At 43.6% G+C, this 24,149-nt stretch overlaps 1 protein-coding gene across 1 annotated transcript; it reads right to left on the minus strand.

The window, feature by feature from the left end:
* Window positions 1–1,329: 1,329 nt before the first annotated feature.
* On the minus strand, window positions 1,330–4,651 carry LOC130294195 (galactoside alpha-(1,2)-fucosyltransferase 2-like). Its single transcript, XM_056543729.1, has 2 exons — window positions 4,513–4,651; window positions 1,330–2,720 (listed from the first exon to the last, which is right to left on the minus strand). The coding sequence occupies exon 2, from the start codon at window positions 2,701–2,703 to the stop codon at window positions 1,648–1,650; it is 1,056 nt and encodes a 351-aa protein (XP_056399704.1). The 5' UTR covers window positions 2,704–2,720; window positions 4,513–4,651; the 3' UTR covers window positions 1,330–1,647.
* Between the last annotated feature and the right edge of the window lie 19,498 nt (window positions 4,652–24,149).

Consider the following 24,149-nt stretch of genomic DNA (forward strand, 5'->3'; position numbering starts at 1 on the left):
CTAACTGTCAGCCGAAAGGACTCCGGTGTCGCGATTTCACAGTTTGAACAAAGAATCAGAATCACATCAAAAACATTGGGGGATATTTATCAAAGGATTTAGACTGGTTTTTCCTGTCTAAATTTGTCGCACAGAAAGTCGCAGTCTAAATATGTGCAACTTTTCTGCGATTTTTGCTGTAGAGGATTTTTAGAACATGATGCATGCAAGTCTATTTTAGACGGAAATGCATTGGAAAATGCATTGGTGCTGAATTTATCAAGTGCGACTTTTGTGCGACAAGTCGCATCTGCCCAAAATACGCTGAAATGTCAGACCATGTTGGAGCAGGTCTAAATGCAGTTTAAGCTGTAGACCCTGAAGTCTGAGCACAGAATTTATCAAGGGCTGTGAGACCTTTGATAAATTAGGAGCACAATAGACAGGAGACTACCACATACGCTGGTCTATAGGCATACCCAGAATAGACTAGATTAGGAAATGTCCCCCATTGTCTGCAGTAGAATTTAGCCAGTAAGATGTCTGCAGTGTGGACGAGCCCAACTTATATACAAAACAACAGATGCTGCGCTGCAACATTTATACAAACCCCCAATAATGAATTTAAAAAATCATATTCAACCATTTAAGAAGAATATTGTTAAAGATGAAACACTGAATGTAAAATGTTGGGATTTTGGAAGATTATCAAAAATATTCCTAAATGTATTCATAATATTTCAATTGGGCTTCTACTCCTCTCTTTTTTATACCTGACACTAAGGCTATGTTTACACTGTGTAAAACAAGCGATTTATCAAAATCTGTGCAAAGAAAAAGTTGTCCAGTTGCCCATAGCAACCAATCAGATCGCTTCTTTCATTTTACAGAGTCATTGTTAAAAATGAAAGCTGCACAGTTAAAGGAGAACTCCAGAATAGAAAAATTGTCCTCCAACCTGCTACCAGGGCTGAAAATGTCACACTGCCACTCAGCCTATCGCCGACCGAGTGGGGACTTCGCTGCGGCCGGTGATTGGCTGAGTGCAGTATGACTCTCCGACCACCAGCAACAAGGAAGAGGATCGCGGCAGAGACCGGAGTGGGTTACCGGAGGCTCCGGGGGAGCAAAGGAAGGTATGCACCTCTTTATTTTTTTTACTGCCGGCAGTATGGAGGACCATTTTTCTATTCTGGAGTTCTCCTTTAAAAACAGAGGCATTGTTAAAAATTGGTTGCTATGGGCAACTGGGCAACTTTTCCTTTGTACAGGTTTTGATAAATCTCCCCAATAAGTTGTAATTCCTTACAGTTGTTAAAATTATTTGTGGTCGTGTTCACTAAGAAAAAAAACAAAAACAAAAAAAACAACTAGTGTGTAAACATGGCTTTCAAATGAAAGATAATGATTTTAAAAAATGTGCGATAACTCACAGCAATAACCTGCAAAATGGTAATATTTTCTTCAGACACAAATGTAAACATAGCCTCATACTGGTATTAAATGTTATTAAAATTTGCTCCAGCACCAGGGTTTTAAATCAATGTGCCTGAAGGTATTATTTTACTTTCTGTTGCGAACTGTATTTTTACCTTTTAAAGCACCTCATAATTTTTGTCCTAATAAAGATTGTCCTAGCTGCCTTACCGACAACTAGGTGAGCACTCATTAAGGATTTTTCTTATTAAGAAGTGGTGAGAGGTCCGCCGGAATCCCAATCCATTCTGGAAGAAAAGCAGCTTCATACTTAAAAAGTCTAAGGAAGGGCGAGTCAGGTAAAGTGTAGTTGGTTAAGTAGACGGTTTCTCCTCCTACCAAGTAACCCACCCAAATACCAAACGTTCCTATGGTCATGATGGTGTGGTTACAATGTGCCAGCAATGCAAAATCCCGAGCAGGCGAGCCCTCCTGTCCATCTCCAGCGAAGTGGACATCACCCAATGAATTGTCCATATTCTCTTTACACCAATCCATCCCATTACTGGTGACCACAAAAAGAGGGTTCTCATACTTCTTTCTGAAGTAGTCCGTGGCTTTTTGCAAGTAACCTTTGTCAGCAATCACCCCTTTCCATGTGTTTGGCATCACATGCACGTAGTCTCCCCTCCGAACGTGAACCCCGACAAAGGTGACGTTCTTCTTGTCTCCTCGAATTTTCTCAAGATAAGCGTTAGACTCCTCTTTAATAAAATCATGGAAAGTAAATTCTCGAAGAATCTCATCTCTTATATGGTGGTAGAAAGTAAATGAACACGGGTAACCTCCAAGGCTGATATATTCCCCTTCAATGTGTCTGTACTCATCAGACATCCAGTCGTGTAGTCCATAATGTCTCCATTTAATGCGGTTTATGACATCTTGGTGAAGCACAGGTAATCTAATCTTAAAGATCTTTGACAGCTGGTTGTGCATATTTGGCACAATGTAAGCTTGGTGACCATTCATCTTAGCAAGGGCATATAGTGTTGCATACTCGCCCATTAAGTTGCCCAAACGTCCAATGGCATTGACTGTCCACATACCAGTCAGTGATTTGGGTTTGCTTATTACTGGCTCTAACTCCTTTCTGGGAGGTTTGTCTTCCATTATGTTCTTCAAAGTCCGTTCTCTAATCGCGGTCATAAACATGTTTATGTCCAGCTTGGAGTGGTAAATGTAGGAGAACCTCATGACAACAAGGATAAGTAGAGTTGCCATAGTGAACCAGAAAAAAAGTTTGCTCATTTTTGCAGCGGTTCCAGCTACAAATGAAATAGAAAAAGATGTTAAGTAAATAGATAAAGATGTAGTCATAGATTTCATACAAATGTGTACAAAAGTTTGTAAGTGTAGGATATATATGCATAGAAATAGCCCTAATATTGGAATCCTCATATATCTTGCTGAAGAAAACTATGGGTCACCACAATGTAATTAAACCTTTATCGGGAATATTTCTAAGAAAAAGGGATTGCCCAAAGAGGTCAACCAGTTTAATTGCTGAATATCTACTAAAGACAATGGCCCAGATTTATCAAAGAATGTCTACGGTAGAGCTATTTTCCTATTTGGGTGGTGGGTTTGACTAGCGTGCATCTTATTTATCAAGGAGGTGCAGCAGGATGATGAATTTTGCGCAGCTCTGCTGTGGTGGGAAAGGATCTACCACATACACTTCTTCTAGACGCTTGTGAGGGAGGGAAGTAGACACTTTCATAGGTCCTGAATTTGGCAGGTTAGGTGTGTTTACTTACTTTAACAGAGCTGCCGGGACATTTTTACTTGAATTTTAGACGCTACAATCAAATCTGATTGTGGTGTCTAAGGGGCTAAAGCTGGGCATCACTGTGATCTGTGATGTCTGGCATTAGAGATGGGTCCTGGTGGCAGATAGCCGCCCAGCTATGACCTGCGCTCAGCTCCTGAGCACTTGTCATGGAAGGGGAGTGGGTTAAAGAGGTTAAAGGTTGAATTGTGGAAGATAGAAGTGATTCTCATGCCTACTGGTAGGTGGCGTAGCCTTGCACCTATAAAAGTACCTTTGTACACAAAATAGCGACTTTTGATAAAAGTCGCAAATGATAAATACGTAACCACTGCATGGTCAAAAAGAAAAAGTTCTACGGGTAGGCAAAAAAGAGTGAAACTGTCTATATCCCCACTGCACCACTCTTCATTTGGAAAGGTTTTGATAAATCTCCCCCTTGGTGTTTTGATATAGCTAGCTAACAAAACTGCTGCAAACAAACAGCTTGTGATAGAGCAATGGTATTAGATAGACATAAATATACTAGTGCCAAAGGGAAACCATGTCCATACTAAATGAATAAGTGTAATACAATATCTACATTGCTCATAGTTATTCTAAGGATTCTTAGATCATAAATAGATAAATAGATAGATAGATAGATAAATAGGTAGATTTACATGAAATAGAAATATAGATAGTTAGAAATAGGTAGGTATATAGATTTAAGATAAATAGACAGATAAATATATTGGGTAGATAGATATACGATAGATAGATATACGATAGATAGATAAATAGATAGATAGGACATAGAGATTAAATAAACAAATAAAATAAAAAATAAATACATAATTAGATATAAGATTGAGATGGATAGATAGATAGTAGGTAGATTGATATAAAATAGAAGGGTAGATAGTGTGTATGATCGATAGATAAACTGATAGATAGATAGCCTGTATAGACATTTCCATGATGTCAATTATCTCTGGAATATGTTGTATAAACATATGTTGCACGCCGCACACAGATATAGTAGAGCTGAGTTTGCCATGCCATTTCATTTACCGTAAAATCACATTAGGGTTGCCAGTCCATGGCTCTGTCTAACAGAGCAGCACCATTTTACAAATTCAGCTCTGCTACATCAATACGTGAACAATAAGCATAATGTCCCATTAAACAACATTCCGAACAACAATGCATATGCAGGTTCTCTTACTATTCACTCATCTCATGTGTCGATTTGCCTCCACAATTCTTTAAACATTACAACATCCATCATGACAAGTTCAGGAACTTACCATGAACAAAAATACAAGCTCAGATATGGATCTTAAAAGTGAAATCCATTCTTGAGGAGCAGAATGACATTCCACAGCAGCTCAGGAATAATGTTATCTTCTTACTCCATAAAAGATGGACAATCCTCCTGCTGCATCTTGAGATTGAAGTCCAACAAGCATATGGCACAGGAAACCTCAAGGCAGCTTTCTTTAGAGCGACTATGGTATACTCCGCCTTTTGGTAAATGACCAAGTCACACAATCTTTTAAACATTAAACCAGCCCTGTATCTTTAGCTAGGTCATCAAGCCCCATGCCTAGGGCAGCCCTTTATTAGGGGGCAGCGGCTGATGATAATTCTGTTCCGGGTGGCCAGCCCTGATGGGGAAAGGGGGATGGCAGAAATGTGAGCCAATGAAGGGACAGAGACATTCTGGCTCCAACTCATGCCCAACCCTGACATGGATGACTGATCTTGGTTAAAATGGTTGGCTTTACACTTTTTATTATTTTATTTAAAGATTATTATCTCCTAAATAATAGATAAACAATTGAAAGGGTACACAAAACAACAAAATATACAAATTACTATCTATGAAAAAAAAAAAAAGGAAAAGGTAGAGCACGAGGAAAGGGTGACGCATAAAAGAGGGTAAGTGGGGTCAAAACAGGAAGGGGTGGGTCTTAAACAGGAAATGGTGTGGCCTTAATAAGAAGGGGCAGTCAAATTTACATTATGAGGGTGTAAGTCAGGCCCAGGGCAGCACAAAACCTTAATACACTACTTTGAGCATATGATGTGTTTACACTCAGGGAAATGAAAAACCAAAATAATAGTGACCTCTGACCCATGGCTCTTCAGCTGTGGCAAAACTACAACTTTCGGCATGCCACGAAAGCCTGCACAGTGAAAAGTTATGACTGCACAAAAACAACCCTATTATAAAACTATGGAAAATATGTTAAAGGGATTATCATATATAGAAAACCTATTTTGATATTCTGAGTTTATAAAAGGGGGTCCATTGTTTAGGACCCTCATGAAAAAGTAGTAGAGACTAGCTACACTGAGTATCTTTAGCCCCGGAGTATCCCATACAAGCAGGCATTACACAACCAGTTTATAGATTTTAATGCTTTATTTCACCTCTGGTTGCTCTGCAGTGGAACTGAACACTTTGGGCCCATGCAGACTACAGAATTTCCATCCATTGTCTTCAATGGGATTCTGCTGCACTGTGCACACTGCAGAATTTCCAATTCCGAAACTGCATTGCCGTCACTGGCTGCACGGTCATAGTGCCAATTCATTCCACTCGTGCCTGTTGCACACAGAATCTCCATCTGGAATTTCTCTAGGTGGAAATTACATAGTGTGCCTGGATCCTTACGCTCAAGTTCCACCTCACTTTGTGGCTAATCACTGGGTGTCCAACTAGTGGGGACAACCCGTAGTCAGCTTTTTGTTTGAGAACCCTTCTAGCAATAAAGATATTGCCTAAAGAAGAAAACCCCATTACTCTACTACAATATTCAGGGGCCTGTGGCTGTCAGGGTGGGTATACTGGGAGTCAGGGCCGGACTGGTCAATGGGTACACCAGGCACTTGCCCAGTGGGCTGGGCCGTCCTCAGGGCCTCCCGATCCGGGACAAATTTAACTATAAGCGCGTTTAACAGATGAGCCTATAGTTAAATGCAGGGCTCTGCTGATTGACAGAGTGAAGAGTCATTGGCTCCTTGCCCTGTCAATCCCTCTTGCAGCTGCCTGCGATATGCAGGCAGCCAACAAGAGGCCCATGTGTCCGTCCTCTGTGCTCTATGCTCCGGCACATGAGTGACGTCATCATCATGCGCCAGAGCACAGACTGAAGGAGAAAAAGAGAGAGAGGCCACGCTGCTAAGGTCTACGGGTCTGGGTTTTGTTTTTTTAACTTGACATTAGGGGCTGCTGTACTAAAGGCGACTGCTGCTGTAAAGCAAGCTGCTGCTTTAAAACTATCTAAAGGATTCTGCTGTATTAAAAGGGGACTGCTGTACTAAAGGAGGCTGCTGCTTTAACTGGGCTGTTGCACTAAAGTGGCCTGCTGCACTACAACTACCTAAAGGGGTCTTCTGCACTACAATTACCTAAAGGGGGCTTTCGCACCTACATTTACCTAAAAGGGACTGCCGCACCTACATTTACCTAAAGGCGGCCGCCACAACTACATTTACCTAAAGGGGGCTGTTGCACTAAAGGGAGCTGGAGCACTAAAACTATCTAAAGGGGCATATTTCCTCCTTGTATACTGTTATTATTGGTAATATTAATCTCAGTATACAGGATATAGTCAGTAACAGTATGATGGTAATATGTATAGTGATCACATTTCTTCCTGGTACACTGGTAATATTGGTAATATTAGTCTCAGTATACATCATTTGGTCAGTAACAGTATAATGATGATTAGTGTTGCTCGCGAATATTCGCAATGCGAATTTTATTCGCGAATATCACATATTTGCAAATTCGGGAATATAGCACTATATATTCGTAATTACGAATATTCGTATATATATATTTTTTTCACAGTACATATCACAGTGATCATCCCTCTCTGCTTCCAGCTTGTGTGGTGTAAAGAAGGCTCTAATACTACTGTGTGAGACTGGCGTGCGAATTTTCGCGTATATGAAAATTTGCATATGCTAATTTTCGCATATGCTAATTTTCGCATACGCAAATTTTTGCATATGCGAAAATAAAATGCAAATATTACGAATATGCGAATTTAGCGACTATGTGACGAATATTCGTCCATATATTCGCAAAATATTTCGAATTCGAATATGGCCTATGCCGCTCAACACTAATGAAGATATGTGTGGTAATAATATTACTCCATGTATACCAGTGTTATTTGGTAAATATAAGATTTATATAGAGGTTAATGTGTTTATCATGGGCAATTGTCATATTTTTTTCCGATTGTGTACCATATTATGCCCGTTTATTATTGACATTTCACCTTTCCCTTTGTAGCTCCCCCTTGGGCTCAAGGTCTAACTTTTATCCCCTACATGCAAAGGGTAGCTTCATAGATACATTTTCAGCACTGGTGCAAGCTGCCTTTGACGACCTCACCTAGAAAACAACCCAGAAAAAATACCCGTGCAATCCAAAAGGTGCAGAAAGAGCAGCCATCAAATCACTCTCTGACAATAATCTGATCCCCATCCATCCGGCCCGGCCGACAATGGCGGAGGAATGGTTATCCTCAGCAGAGACTACTACATCTCGGAGGCAAAAAGACTTATCGGACACCACATATTACTTACCCATACCGCACAACCCCACCAAGGCTTTACAGGATGAACTCACAGCTCTGGTTGACTCCGGCGTGTCTCAGGGGGTTCTTTCTAAGTCCGAAAGGGACTACATCCTCATCATGGTACCTGCCCTCCCACTGTTCTACTATTTCCCCAAAATACATAAGAGTACCACAAACCCCCCGGCCGACCCATTATATCCGGCATAAATTCCATCTCAATCTAACCTATCCCATTACATAGATTTACTTCTGCAAAACCATGTCACCAACTTGAAATCACACTTGAAAGATACCACGGACTTCATCAAATCAATCCTGGCAGTCGAATGGAAACTGGTATATCTTCTAGTCAAGTCACTATGGACATTACGTCACTCTACACCGTTATCAAACATGAGGCAGGAATCAATGCCGTTTCACACTTAATCTCCAACGATCCGTCTATGCCTACAGCACAAGTGGACTTTGTTTCATACTGACGCACAATTATTTCAAAATTATGGGCTAGCTCTACATACAGCACACCGGTACTGCTATGGGGTCCAAAGTGGCCCCCAGTTTTGCAAACCTTTTTGTGGAATTATTTGAGTAAATCTTCGTATGCTCCCATCACCTATTCTCCAACTGCATCTTCTACAGGCGTTATATAGATGACATATTCATTGTCTGGAAGGGCGACAGGTCAAGCTTGAACAATTTTATCACACATCTGAATTCAAATGACTTGTCACTGCGGTTCATCCAATCCATATACACCAACAATGCTGAATTTCTGGATGTACTTGTCTCACATGATGGTCATTCACTCCACACAAGGACTTTCTTCAAACCCATTGACAGAAACAGCTACCTGAGTTTCGATAGTGGCCATTTCAAAAAATGGCTGAGCAATGTGCCCTAAGGACAGTTCTAGAGAATTAGGAGGAACTGCAGCAGGGACAGCGATTTCATCTCTCAAAGCAACATCTTGAAGGCCTGGTTCAAAGCAAAAGGGTATCCCTGATCCCTCGTGCAGTCCTCCTATACCAGAGCCCTCTCACTCAATCAACAAACATGCCTACTCCCTAAATCTGGTCAGACCAACACTACCACAGAACGTGCTTCTAACTTCATCTCCACTTACAGCAGGGAACATAAGGACATCAGGAAAATTCTGACCAAACATTGGACAGTCCTCTTACAAGATTCACACCTTAAGAGCCCCCTTCCAACTAAACCCTCCCTCATGTTCCGGAGGGCCCGGGCCCTACGGAATATGATTGCTCCAAGAAAACTCAAGTCCGCATCACAGCAATCCATCTCCTCCATACTCCCGGCCATTACTGGAAGCTCTAAGTGTGGGCTATCACGCTGTAAATGCTGCCCACACACGCATAAATGTAAAGTATTTTCCTCCACTGTGACTGGTGAGAACTTCTCCATCAAATCTCTACTGGATCTCAATACATCATATATTTACTCCAATGCCCCTGCCAAAAACAATACGTGGGCAGGACCTTACGGTGCTTCAGAGACCAAGAAACAAGCACCGTAGTAACACAACAAATGACAGACATATGACAGAGCACCACCAGGGGGACTTCAGTGCCATCGAAGCTACGCATAAGGAACGTATCGCTAAGGATGTCAACCAGAGATTTAACAACCTCAGGAGACGCGAAAACTTCTGGATCCACACACTCTGCACCCTGTCCCCTGGGGGTTTGAACGAAATGATTGAGTGCAATCTCTAGTACGTCGGCTACTCCTCCAACCCCCCCTGGTTCACCCACAATACCACATGTGGTTACACATACTTTGACATCATGTATTGTATTCATCATTACCATCCATGCATTATAATCCATGATATATACATATAATTTTTACTGTTCTATTATTATTATTATTAATATTACCACGTCCAAGCACATTATTCTGTTGTATATACCTCTATCCACAGCTCCCAGACTATTCCTCAACCTCTTTACTAGTGTTGAGCAGCATAGGCCATATTTGAATTCGCGATATTTTGCGAATATATGGACGAATATACGAATATATATTCGCTAAATTCGCATATTCAGAATAATCACATTTTATTGCATTATGCTCTTTATTTCATCCATATGCATCCATATTTATTCATTCTTTCTTGATTTATTCATGTTACCCACAAGTATTCATTCATTCCTGATTCCCTGTATATCAATCTTTTAATATATGACATTAACTCTCATCCCTCTATCACTTCTACCACTGTGTGCCAATGCATCATACTACATCTTCGCTTATGCCAATATATTGCATTACCCCCTGTATGTCACTATTTCTCCACATATGCCACATACTTCACATTTCCTATTTTATCTTTCATATTTTAATGTTTAATATTACATACCAATTTCTATATATTAATTATATAAAAAAAATTTTACTTACTATACCTACATTCTGCTCTGAGACACTAATAATGTTCTTTGGGACCTCCTGGCCACCTTTTATGTCCTTGTTTGCACATGCTGTGAGCTCGAGTATCCACTGCTTTGCACACACACACTATAATATTATATATATATATATATATATATATATATATATATATATATATATATATATATATATATATTTATATATTGTAAGGATTCCTCCTTGGGGATTAGCTCCGGGATCGTCCTGGACACGGGACACATATCCACTCAATAAACCCACAGACAATTGTTATTCATGCAAGCCTGGCACCTTGCCAGCTTTATTTAGACAGGTTGCAGGTAAAACAAAACATAACTCAGGAACAAACCAAAGTCCTAGACCGTCTGGTCACTGACTACACATATCAGCATGCCCTTACTACTCTCTGGTGAGCTACCCTGAGCCAGCATAAAACATGTGCCCCTGCAACCTGTTACTCACAGTTCACACCACTTCTTCACTTCTTGGACTGCTCACAGTTCGCTGTGTGTTTCCTCAACAGGGTCCGTGTGTCTTCCCCTACAGCAATGTGCTGTTACCCAGGGAGAGCCCAACTATTCTCTTTCTTTTCCTTTTAAACACACTTTCCCTTCCTGATACCTCATTAATCAGGCCACAGGTGGAGCATTCTGCAGAGATAGCAAGGGAAATACACCCTTTCCTTGCCACACTGCCACATATCCCCCCCTCTGCTCAGACCACCGGGAAGGAGCACTTGTATTCAAAAGGCAGAGTCCAACTGCCTTTCCTTTTCCTTGAACTACGTCCAACAGGTTTTGAGGCACTTGGCTTCCTTCATCAGTAGATTTTATCTGCACCACTTTAATGGTGCACCCTTCTTTCATTCGCACTTTCATCAGCCACCGAGCACAAGACTTTTGGTCACCTTTGACAAATTCCTTGTAAAAAGCTCCATTCATGTCACACCTTTCCAACACCAGGTTCTTCATCTTGGTCTGTGCAGTGCTCTGGACACTAGGTGCGGACAAGGCAGATGCTCCAGGCCTTTGTCTTCTTCTGTCACCGGTATGACCATGGCCCGAACTTTGCTGGTGGCCAACCGAGCCTGTATCACCTATTTGCAGGTCTTCTAAGTCATCCTCCACAATTTCAGGAGGCTTCCCTTTAATGCACCTGTCCATCTTCTCCTTGAGACGGACTCTTCTCCAAATTCTACTTCTGCAGACTTTCTTCCGATGTTTTCTCGAACTAATCCAGCTCCTCTCAGGGATTCTACCACAACCCAGTATTCTATCACAGTGACCTCTTTTTAAGGACTCTGCTTTCTTATTAGCCCTTTCTTTAGGGACACCAACCTTCACAGGCTCATTTTTAGGCTGGGAACTCTTGGCTCCTTTAGGCAGTTTTTCACCTGCACCTTCAGATGTGTCACTGACTTTACTTGCAGCTTCTGCAGTTATCTCTGGTTTAACTTCTACCTCAGACAACTTCTCTGCCTCAGAATTTTCACCATCCAATGTCAATATCTCTGCAGCTTCAGAGGACTTCCCATATGGTTTCAGCTCAGTCTAAGCTTCAGAGGACTTCCCATATGGTTTCACCTCAGTCTCAGCTTCAGAGAACCTTTCATATGGCTTCTTCTCATGGTCTTCAGACGCTACTGTTTCTTGCGTCCATTGTTCAGACTCCGCCTTTTTTAGAGAAAGCATCCCTGTCTCCAGTAGCTTTTGCCCCACAAGCAGTTTTTCTTTTACACGGACGGCTGTGGCTTTGGCCTCAGTTTCCATCTGAAACACTTTTAACCTCTCATTAGCCAGTTCTACTATAGCTTGGTCACTAAATTTCTTTTAGGACCTTCATGTTCCCTTACAGCTTTAAACATTTCTGCTGCTCACTCTTGAGCTTAGCAGAGTTCTTCTTCTCACTTTCCAGCAATTCTGTCAAGTTTTTGACAGTATCCTCCAGGGACAACAGTTGTTCTCTCATCTGCTCATTGTCTTTATTCAGTTGCGCCATCTTGGACACTTTCTGCTCATAGACTTTTAGCTGAGCCTCTTGTTCAGAGAGCTGAGTACCCAGTGAAACCAAGGCAGCTGCGCGAGACTTAATATGCGTTTCGTTCTGCACCTCCAGGCTCTGCACCTTATGAGCCATTACCACTTTCTCCTTCTCCAGCTCTTCCATGGCTACCAACCTAGCCTTGTGATCACTTTGTAGAGCCAGATATGCCCCACACAGGACATTCACTTCATCCTTGAATGAGATCTGCTTGGCCAGAATCTCCAATTCTCTCTCCTTGCTGGTCATAAGACCCTGGGAGCGGGACAGTTCCTCCTGCAGAGCCGCAAACTCACTTTTGTGGAGCTCCATATCTTTCTGCAGCTGAAGCTTCGCTTCCTGCTCTTTATTCAAGTCTGCAAGCGTTTTTTCTTTCTCCTCTGTCAGGTGATGAACTACTTCTTCCTTTTGAGACAATTTAGCAGAAACCATCTGTAGGGTTTCTTCAAGGTTCTGGATCTGCTCCCTTTTTTTTACCAAGACCAGCGTGTTTTTTCCGAGATCTCTTACTTACAGCGGTCTCCTTACTCTCGCTGCTGGACCTTGAGACATTCTCTTGTCCTCTGACAGTCACCTGTCCTTGGCCTGTCTCTTCCTTCAAGCCAACTCGTTCAGACTCTTCTCCACCTTTAGGAGTAGTCTCCCCCTTTTCAAGGGTCTTGGCCACTTGGGCTTCAGGGTAGTTCCTGGACAGTCTCTCTGGACTGTCTCTCTGCTCACTGGCAGACTTCTCTTTCACTTCAACACTGTCTCTCTGCTGCCCAGCAGAAAGGTCTAGGGCTCCTGGGTCTGCAACAACATCTGGTCCAGTGGTTCGACCTTCCTGGTCACGATCCATCTCTGGTCCAGACGTCACATCTCCTTCACTCAGGACTCTGTCTGTGACAGTAAGCGCAGCACCCAGCTCCACATGTACTCTCTTCAGTACTTCTGCATTATCCACAGACATCTCTGTAGCTTCTTTTCCAGTCACCTCTTCCAGATGACCGCGCAATTTCAACTCCCCTTTTGGCTCATCTTTATTCACGAGGTTCAGCATAGCTTCCTCTTTTCCAGTCTCATTCACTTCTTCCAGGTGACAGCGCAACTCCAGCCCCACCTTGGGCTCACCTTCAGCTGGCGGATGGAACCCATGTTCCTGTACCTGATCCATTTCTGGTTTCACTGAAGATTCTGTTTCAGTCAGAGGCACACTTGTCACTTGAGTCACTGGATCCTCTTGGACTTGACTCAGGGTCTGGTCTTCAGCTCCCCCAGCAGTCTGGCAGACCCCTATCTGACCTACATCTAGTGACTGCTGACACTCCCCGTCCTCAGCCTCTGCTGAGTAACTCTCCACTAGTGTGTGGTGCAAGTCAAGTGTTGTGGGCCTATCAGATGTACCTGCTCTAGTCACCTGACAGTCTTCCCATAATTGCTGAAAAAATTGAAAATCCGTGCCCAGTACTACATCATACTCCAAGGAGGGCTCTATTGCAACCTTGTGATCTATAGTACCATAGGGAGTAGAAATACAGACATTAACCATTTTATAACCCCAAATACCAGCCTGCATAGACATTATAGCGGAGTCTGGCTTTCTCCTGCTGGACTTTACCAGACTTATTATACATCTAGGATCTAACAAAACCATCATCTTTTTACCTTCTATTTCCAGCTCACACAGGTTTTCTTTTGTCCTGTCAGAGGTACCAGCAGTTCTCTTTACATCTGAACACAACATAAGTTTTTCAACAAAAACATTATCAGATTGCACATGTTCAAAATTTACAGGACAGTTCATAGCACTAGGACCTAACTCAGGCAAAGTGTGTTTTGTTACATTTTCTCCCAGTCCTGCATTTAACATTTTCTGTTCACCAGATTTTTTCAATCAGATCTGCACAGTGTGAACAGTCCCATCAGTCTTCATGAGGGGTTCTCCACCCTCACAGGATTTTGCAACTGGACATAGGTTGGTACCACCTTGAACACTTTTCACACAGACAACTAGGGAAACACCACCCTCCGCCTCAGCATTTTTATGCACAGTCTCATAGTCACTAAACATGGCCCCCATAACCCCTGGAACAGTCTTACCAGAATCTCTTGCCGTCCAATCAGTTAAGGGCTGGTGCTGGACACCTCTCACCAGCTTCTCTGCTGCAGAACATCGCTCCACTTGCTCTTTAAGTAGCTCTGCAACTTTAAACCCAGTATCACTGTTAGGCTGCAGTGCACACTGTAGTCTTGCAGCGCGGCTTACTCCCACTTTAGTCAGGATCTCTGTCTTGACTTTCTCATAGTCCCGTAAGATCTTTGGATCCAGTTCACAATGAACTTTTTGGGCCTCTCCTCCAATGAATCCAAACACCAAGTTTCCCCAATGTGTCTTGGGCCATGCCTCATGCGTAGCAATCTTTTCAAACTCTGCAAAGCTTACTTCCTCTTGCGCTGCAGCCGTCTGCAACAAAGCACTTATCAGGACATCCATCTTGCAATACCTCAAACCTTGCAAACACAGCACAGTCCTCTGCCGAAATGTCAGCCGCTTGCCAACAAAATTTTCTGTTGCCCCTAGCAACGCCTTTATACACAAAACGTCTCAAAACGTAATCTGCACTCTGCAGGTGGCCCGTCCACCTGTCTCCTTACTTGAGAAAGAGTGCCCACTCGCTTGATGCGATCTGTTGCCCCTAGCAACAACTTCACCACAGGCTCAGTCCTGCTCTTGTACTCCACAGCTGGGCTCGTCCCACTGTCTCCTCTCTGAGAAAAAGAGTTCCCACTTGTAACATGCACGATTATTTTCTCTTGGCAACAACTTCACTGCAACTCGACCACTGGTTGCTCCTAGCAACGTGTTTGCCCGCATCCGACACCAATTGTAAGGATTCCTCCTTGGGGATTAGCTCCGGGATCGTCCTGGACACTGCCACGGGACACGTTTCCACTCAATAAACCCGCAGACAACGGTTATTCATGCACGCCTGGCACCTTGCCAGCTTTATTTAGACAGGTTGCAGGTAAAACAAAACATAACTCAGGAACAAACCAAAGTCCTAGACCGTCTGGTCACTGACTACACACATCAGCATGCCCTGACTACTATCTGGTGAGCTACCCTCAGCCAGTTAAACATGTGACTCCTGCAACCTGTTACTCACAGTTCACACCACTTCTTGGACCGCTCACAGTTCGCTGTGTGTTTCCTCAACAGGGTCCGTGTGTCTCCCCCCTACAGCGACATGCTGTTACCCAGGGAGAGCCCCAACTATTCTCTTTCTTTTCCTTTTAAAACACACTTTCCCTTCCTGATACCTCATTAATCAGGCCACAGGTGGAGCATTCTGCAGAGATAGCAAGGGAAATACACCCTTTCCTTGCCACACTGCCACAATATATTATATATATATATATATATATATATATATATATATATATATATATATATATATATATATATAATCTCCTGCCCCAGCAGAAACACGGGGCGCCGTTCTCCCCCACTGCTGTACTGCCAGGGCTCATCTACAGTTTCACTATATCTCACTTAATTTGCCTGTATACATTACCTTAACCAAGCCCGATCTTATGTGCCACTACTCACAGCACTGTCGACTCAAACTGACAGCGCTGCGTGATCTTTGCACCTTGATTGGCCAGCCTAGCCACGTGACGCCGCTCCCTAGCGATGCATCCATGACAAAGCTCCCCAGCGCCGGCACAAGCGCTACAGTGTACTCACTGCCACTCCACACGGCTCACATCTGGACCCCGGATGTTTACATCTGGGGTGCGGATGTGCAGCTTACCACGGAGTAATACTCACACACTTTTAATCAACAAGATTATTACATTTCAGCACTACTTCCCTTTACCTTTGCTGCTATACCAACGTGTCTGATGTTTTCATCAACTGTATATGTTTTTTTTTTTTAATATAAATGCAATGTATTTCCACAATATGGGATTTTGCATAGCTCCTTCCACAATGTACTTGGCACCCTTTTTTCACATATTTATAGAGTGAATCTACCCAATGCATGCACATTGATCTGAAGAAGGGGGTGGCTCCCCCGATACGCATAATCTTATTCTGTACTGGTTTTATTTGTTTTATGAATTTGCAATAAACCTCCAAGCTTTTATATCTACTCTTCTCTGGACTTTATTACTATTATCCACGGAACCAGCAGTGCCACACAGAGGTCCTTTTTCGTTCATCCATTATCTGCCTTGATGTTAACTGCTAACATACCATTATCCAGAATTGACACCTACTCTTATAGTAGACCTTTCACTGGCAACACCATTTTACATGCCACTTCTTGTCATCCCCACCATACAATAACAGGAAAACCAGTTGGTGAATTAATTAGGGCAAAAAGAAACTGCTCAACCAGAGACAACACAGTTACAGAACGGGACACAGTATGTAGTCGTCTCAAAGTTGGAGGGTACAAAACTTGGATGTTAGAGAGAGCTAAGCACAAAATTCAGGATAGATCAAGAGCAACCCTGCTTGAGAATCGGAAGGGGGCACAAACCAACAATCAGTTGGATTACCAGAATAACATTTAGTTGTCACTACATATAGTGTAGAATTTGATGCTATTAACCACTTAAGGACCACCGGCTTACAGGTTCACCCTGATGCCCTGTTACTTAAGGACCAAGGCCTGTGGCAATTTCGGTCCCCGCCGCGCGCTGGGCGGGACCGGACCGGGATGACTGCTGATATCTATCAGCAGGCATCCCATGCCAATGCCCGGGGGGGGGGGGATTTCAGATGGTTCCAGGTCATACGCATCTCCGGGGACCCGGAAAATAAGGGGGATTGGTGTTGTCCAAGACACCCACGATCCCCCTGAAGGGATAGGGGTGAGGTGGCAGGAGAAGCGACCAACCAATATCAGATCAGGGGCGAGGGGGTTAAAGTTCGGTTCCCCTGTTCTGCCCACCCACAGTAGTCCGGACAGAACGGGGGAACCGATGGTGACCGGCGCCGAAGGTCCGCTTACCAACGGTGGGCGGCGATTGGCGGCAGAGAAGGGCGATGCTGCTCCCCGGTGCGGCGATGACTTGCGGCTTCCTGGTGCGGCAATCCTACGGAAGTCGGTGAGTAGTTGCCTTGCAACATCTAGAGGGCTACAATTTTGAAATCACTATAGTGGTCTTTAAACTGTAGCTCTCCAGATGTTGCAAAACTACAACTCCCAGCATGCCCAGACAGCTGTTTGCTGTTTGGGCATGCTGGGATTTGCAGTTTTGCAACATCTGGAGGGCCACAGTTTGGAGATCACTGTGCAGTGGTCTCTAAACTGTGGCCCTTCAGATCTTGCAAAACCACAACTCCCAGCATTCCCAAACAGCAAACAGCTGTCTCGGCATGCTGGGAGTTGTAGTTGCATACTTCCAGCTGTTGCATAACTACATCTGCCAGCATGCCCTTCGGCGATGAGTACATGCTCGGAGTTGTAGTTTTGCAACAGCTAGAGGCACACTGGTTGGAAAATACTGAGTTAGGTAACAGAACCTAACTGAAGGTTTTCCAACCAGTGTGCCTCCAGTTGTTGCAAAAGTACAACTCCCAGCATGCACGGTCTTTCAGTGCATGCTGGGAGTTGTAGTTTGAAACAGCTGGAGGTTTGCCCCCCCATGTGAATGTACAGGGTACATTTCCATGGGGGGGGGGGGGAATGGGGGTTTACAGTGAGTTTCCTGCTTCAAGTTTGAGCTGTGGCAAATTTTCCGCTGCAGCGCAAACTCCTGGCGGGGAACTCACCATAAACCCCTGCTAGTGCGAGTGTACCCTTAAAACACTACACTATGCCAACAGATAATAAAGGGTAAAACACAACATATACACCCCCTTACACTGTCCCCCCCCCCCCCAATTAAAATGAAAACGTATCGTACGGCAGTGTTTCCAAAACAGGGCCTCCAGCTGTTGCAAAACAATGTCCACCCCTTTTCATTCCCTAATTAAGTCCTCAAATGCGCATGGCACTCTTTCACTTTGAAGCCCTGTCGTATTTCAAAGAAACAGTTTAGGGCCACATATGGGGGTATTTCTGTACTCGGGAGCAATTACACTACACATTTTTGGGGGATTTTTCTCCTTTTACCCCTTATGAAAAGGAAATGTTGGGGTCTACACCAGCCTGTTAGTGTAAAAATATTTTACACTAACATGCCCCATACTTTTTATTTTCACAAGAGGCAAAAGGAAAAAAAAAAGACCCCCAAAATTTGTAACGCAATTTCTCCTGAGTACGGAAATACCGCATATGTGGGCGTAAATATGCTCTGCGGGTGCACAACAGGGCTCAGGGGTGAGAGCGCACTATGTACACTTGAGGCCTAAATTGGTGATTTGCATAGGGGTGGCAATCGGGTGATTTTACGGCGGTTCTGACATAAACCCCCAAAAATTTATACGCGTGACCCCATTTTGGAAATGAAACCCCTCGCGGAACGTAACAACCCTAAACAACCCACAGGTGTTTGATGAATTTTCGTTTAAGTTGGATGGGAAAATTAAAAAAAAGAATTTTTTCACTAAAATGCTGGTGTAACCCTAAATTTTTTATTTTCATGAGGGAACATAATTTCCCCCCAAAATTTGTAACCCCATTTCTTCTGATTAAGAAAATACCCCATATGTGCATGTAAAGTGCTCTGCAGGTGCACTACAATGCTCAGAAGAGAGGGAGCGCCATTGAGCTTTTGGAGAGAAAATTCGTGTTTAGAAAGCCCCCATAGTGCCAGAACAATGGACCCCCCCACATGTGACCCCATTTTGAAAACTACACTACTCACGTAATGTAATAAGGGGTGCAGTGAGCATTTACATCCCACAGGTGTCTGACAGATTTTTCGAACAGTGGTCTGTGAAAATAAAAAATTAAATTTTTCATTTGCACAGCCCACTGTTCCAAAGATCTGTCAAACGCCAGTGGGGTGTAAATACTCACTGCACCCCTTAGTAAATTCTGTGAGGGGTGTAGTTTCCAAAATGGGGTCACATGTGGGGTGGTCCACTGTTCTGGCACCATGGGGGGCTTTGTAAACGTACATGGCCCCTGACTTCCATTCCAAACAAATTCTATCTCCAAAAGCTCAATGGCGCTCCTCCTCTTCTGAGCATTGCAGTGTGCCAGCAGAGCACTTGATGTCCCCACATGGGGTATTTCCATACTATTTCCATATAGAAGAAATGGGGTTAAACATTTTGGGGGGCATTTTCTCCTATTACCCCTTGTAAAAATGTAAAATTTCGGGAAAAAAATGAATTTTAGCAGGAAAAAAAAAGTTTTTCTCATTTACACATCCGACTTTAACAAAAAGTCGTCAAACACCTTTGTTAAGGCTTAACCCCTTAAGGACCGGAGGTTTTTCCGTTTTTGCATTTTCGTTTTTTGCTCCTTGCCTTTAAAAAATCATAACTCTTTCAAATTTACACCTAAAAATCCATATGATGGCTTATTTTTTGCGCCACCAATTCTACTTTGTAATGACGTCAGTCATTTTGCCCAAAAATCTATGGTGAAGCGGGAAAAAAAATCATTGTGCGACAAAATTGAAAAAAAAACGCTGTTTTGTAACTTTTGGGGGCTTCCGTTTCTACGTAGTACATTTTTCGGTAAAAATGACACCTGATATGTATTCTGTAGGTCCATACGATTAAAATGATACCCTACTTATGTAGGTTTGATTTTGTCGGACTTTTGGAAAAAATCATAACTACATGCAGGAAAATTAATATGTTTAAAATTGTCATCTTCTGACCCCTATAACTTTTTTATTTTTCCGTGTATGGGGCGGTATGAGGGCTAATTTTTTGCGCCGTGATCTGAAGTTTTTAACGGTACCATTTTTGCATTGATAGGACTTATTGATCACTTTTTATTCATTTTTAAATGATATAAAAAGTGACCAAAAATGCACTATTTTGGACTTTGGAATTTTTTTGCGCGCACGCCATTGACCGAGCGGTTTAATTAATGATATATTTTTATAATTCGGACATTTCCGCACGCGGTGATACCACATATGTTTATTTTTATTTTTATTTACACTGTGTTTTTTTTTATTGGAAAAGGGGGGCGATTCAAACTTTTAATAGGGGAGGAGTTAAATGATCTTTATTCACTTTTTTTTTCACTTTTTTTTTGCAGTGTTATAGGTCCCATAGGGACCTATAACACTGCACACACTGATCTTCTATGTTGATCACTGGTTTCTCATAAGAAACCAGTGATCGACGAATCTGCCGGATGACTGCTCATGCCTGGATCTCAGGCACTGAGCAGTCATTCGGCGATCGGACAGCGAGGAGGCAGGAAGGGGCCCTCCCGCTGTCCTGTCAGCTGTTCGGGATGCCGCGATTAGCCGCGGCTATCCCGAACAGCCCGACTGAGCTAGCCGGGAACTTTCACTTTCACTTTTAGCCGCGCGGCTCAGCTTTGAGCGCGCGGCTAAAGGGTTAATAGCGCGCGGCGCCGCGCGCTATTAGAGGCGGGTCCCGGCTTCACTATGACGCCGGGCCCGCCATGATATGACGCGGGGTTACTGTGTAACCCCGCGTTATATCAGAAGAGAAGGACCAATGACGTACCGGTACGTCCTTGGTCCTTAAGGGGTTAAAGGGGTACTCCAAAGGATAGGGGATAAGATGCCTGATCGCGGGAGTCCCGCTGCTGGGGACCCCCATGATCTTGCACGCGGCACCCCGTTTGTAATCAGTCTCCGGAGCGCGTTCGCTCCGGGACTGATTACCGGCGACTACAGGCCGGCGTGTGATGTCACGCCCCTGCCCTCGTGTGATGTCACGCTCCGCCCCTCAATGCAAGCCACGCCCCCTCCTGTAGGCTTGCACGGAGGGGGCGGAGCGTTACATCACACGGGGGCGGGGGCGTGACGTCACACACCGCCCTGTAGTCGCTGATTTCAAACGGGGTGCCGCGTGCAAGATCACGGGGGTCCCCAGCAGCGGGACTCCCGCGATAAGGCATCTTATTCCCTATGCTTTGGATAGGGGATAAGATGTCTAAGCACCGGAGTACCCCTTTAAGGCAGTTTTAAGGCTCACTGTACCCCTTGTTACATTCCATGAGGGGTGTAGTTTCCAAAATAGTATGCCATGTGTTTTTTTTTTCTTTTCTTGCTGTGCTGGCAGCATAGGGGCTTCCTAAATGTGACATGCCCCCCAAAAACCATTTCAGCAAAATTTGCTTTCCAAAAGCCAAATGTGACTCCTTCTCTTCTGAGCGTTGTAGTTCGCCAGCAGAGCATTTTACGTCCTAACATGGGGTATTTCCATACTCAGAAGAAATGGGGTTATAAATTTGAGATGGCATTTTCTCCCATTACCCTTTGTAAAAATGGTAAATTTGGGAAAAATAACTGCACTTTAGTGAAATTTTTTTTTTCTTCATTTACACATCGGACATTAATGAAAAGTCGTCAAACACCTGTGGGGTGTTAAGGCTCACTGGACCCCTTGTTACGTGCCTTAAGGGGTTTAGTTTCCAAAGTAGTATGCCATGTTTTATTTATTTATTTTTTTTTTTTTTGCTGTTCTGGCACAATAGGGGCTTCCCAAATGCGACATGCCCCCAAAACCCATTTCAGAAAAACTCACTCTCCAAAATCCCATTGTTGCTCCTTCCCTTCTGAGCCCTCTACTGCGCCCACCGAACACTTCACATACACATATGAGGTATTTCCATACTCGAGAGAAATTGGGTTACAAATTTTGGGGAGCTTTTTCTCCTATTAACCCTTGTAAAAATTCAAAAACTGGGTCTACAAGAACAGGCAAGTGTAAAAAATGAAGATTTTGAATTTTCTCCTTCACTTTGCTTCTATTCCTGTGAAACGAAACACCTAAAGGGTTAATAATATTTCTGAATGCCATTTTGAATACTTTGAGGGTTGCAGATTCTATAATGAGGTCACTTATGGGGAATTTCTAATATGAAGGCCCTTCAAATCCACTTCAGAACTGAACTGGTCCCTGACAAAATTCCGATTTTGAAAATTTCGTGAAAAATTTGAAAATTGCTGCTGAACTTTGAAGCCCTCTGAGATCTTCCAAAAGTTAAAACTTGTCAATTTTATGACGCAAACAAAAAGTAGACATATTGTATATGTGAATCAATATAGAATTTATTTGGTATATCTATTTTCCTTACAAGCAGAGAGCTTCAAATTTTTAAAAATGCAAAATGTTCAATTTTTTCATCAGATTTTGTAGTATCGACGAAAATTTACCACTACCATAAAGTAGAATATGTCACAAAAAAACAGTCTCTTAACCCCTTAACGACGCAGGACGTATATTTACGTCCTGCGCCGGCTCCCGCGATATTAAGCGGGATCACGTCGCGATCCCGCATCATATCGCGTCGGTCCCGGCGCTCATCAACGGATGGGACCCGCGGCTAATACCACACATTGCCGATCGCGGCGATGTGCGGTATTAACCCTTTAGAAGCGGCGGTCAAAGCTGACCGCCTCTTCTGAAGTGAAAGTGAAAGTGACCCGGCTGCTCAGTCGGGCTGTTCGGGACAGCCGCGGTGAAATCGCGGCATCCCGAACAGCTTGCAGGACACCGGGAGGGCCCTTACCTGCCTCCTCGGTGTCCGATCGGCGAATGACTGCTCCGTGCCTGAGATCCAGGCAGGAGCAGTCAAGCGCCGATAACACTGATCACAGGCGTGTTAATACACGTCTGTGATCTGTGTAAAAGATCAGTGTGTGCAGTGTTATAGGTCCCTATGGGACCTATAACACTGCAAAAAAAAAAAAGTAAAAAAAAAGTGTTAATAAAGGTCATTTAACCCCTTCCCTAATAAAAGTTTGAATCACCCCCCTTTTCCCATAAAAAAATAAAACAGTGTAAAAAAAAAAAATAATAAACATCTGTGGTATCGCCGCGTGCGTAAATGTCCTAACTATAAAAATATATCATTAATTAAACCGCACGGTCAATGGCATACGCGGAAAAAAATTCCAAAGTTAATTGTGTGACAAAATTGAAAAATAAAAAAATGCCACTTTGTTATTTTTGTGGGCTTCCGTTTCTACGCAGTGCATTTTTCGGTAAAAATGGCACCTTATCTTTATTCTGTAGGCCCATACCTGTGGATTTCAGGCTTGGAGCAATCAATCGCCGAGGAGGAAGGTGGGGACCCTCCTCGCGTGTCCTCAGCTGATTGGGACACTGCGGTGATCCCGATCAGCCCGACTGAGCTGCCAGGAATGCTTTTTTTTTTTCTACTTTCGACGCGGAAATCAACTTTGATTGCCACGTCTAAAGGGTTAATACTGGACATCACCTATCGGTGATATTCTGTATTAGCCCCGGGTCCCGGCTACCGTTAGCCCCCGGGACGACCCGATATGACGCGGGGTCACCGCATTATATCGTGGGAGCGGGCGCAGGGTGTACAGGTATGCCCTACATCCTTAAGAAGTTAAGTTGCACTGCACAGATCACTGGTTGACTGTATGTTCTTGCTGGGCAGGAGGTATACAATGTATGCATGTGTTTGGCTTTTGCACAGATTTCTTGGATGAAGATGACAGACTTCACCGCTGAGATCTTCTCCATTGTGTTAACAGATTGGAAGATCATTAAAACCTTATCCTCTATCCACATGTGGCGGTTGGGGCTTAGATCAGGGGGCAGCAGGGACGTTCGACCACTGGTATCCCTGCGATCTCATGACCGTGGCTGTCTGAACACCCTGACCTCCACCTTCCGAGACAAACAGGTCTCAGCATTGACAGCCAACTCAGCTAGTTATAAGAGATGTGCCCCGTTCTGGAGATCGGAGGGGTCCCAAAGGTCAGACCCCATGATCAGACACGTATCTCCTCTC

Source organism: Hyla sarda, chromosome 10, assembly GCF_029499605.1.
Source record: "Hyla sarda isolate aHylSar1 chromosome 10, aHylSar1.hap1, whole genome shotgun sequence".
Lineage (NCBI taxonomy): Eukaryota > Metazoa > Chordata > Amphibia > Anura > Hylidae > Hyla > Hyla sarda.

Bases quoted from the DNA above. Each gene is read 5' to 3' on its own strand.
- LOC130294195 (XM_056543729.1), bottom strand. From the start codon at position 2,703: ATGAGCAAACTTTTTTTCTGGTTCACTATGGCAACTCTACTTATCCTT.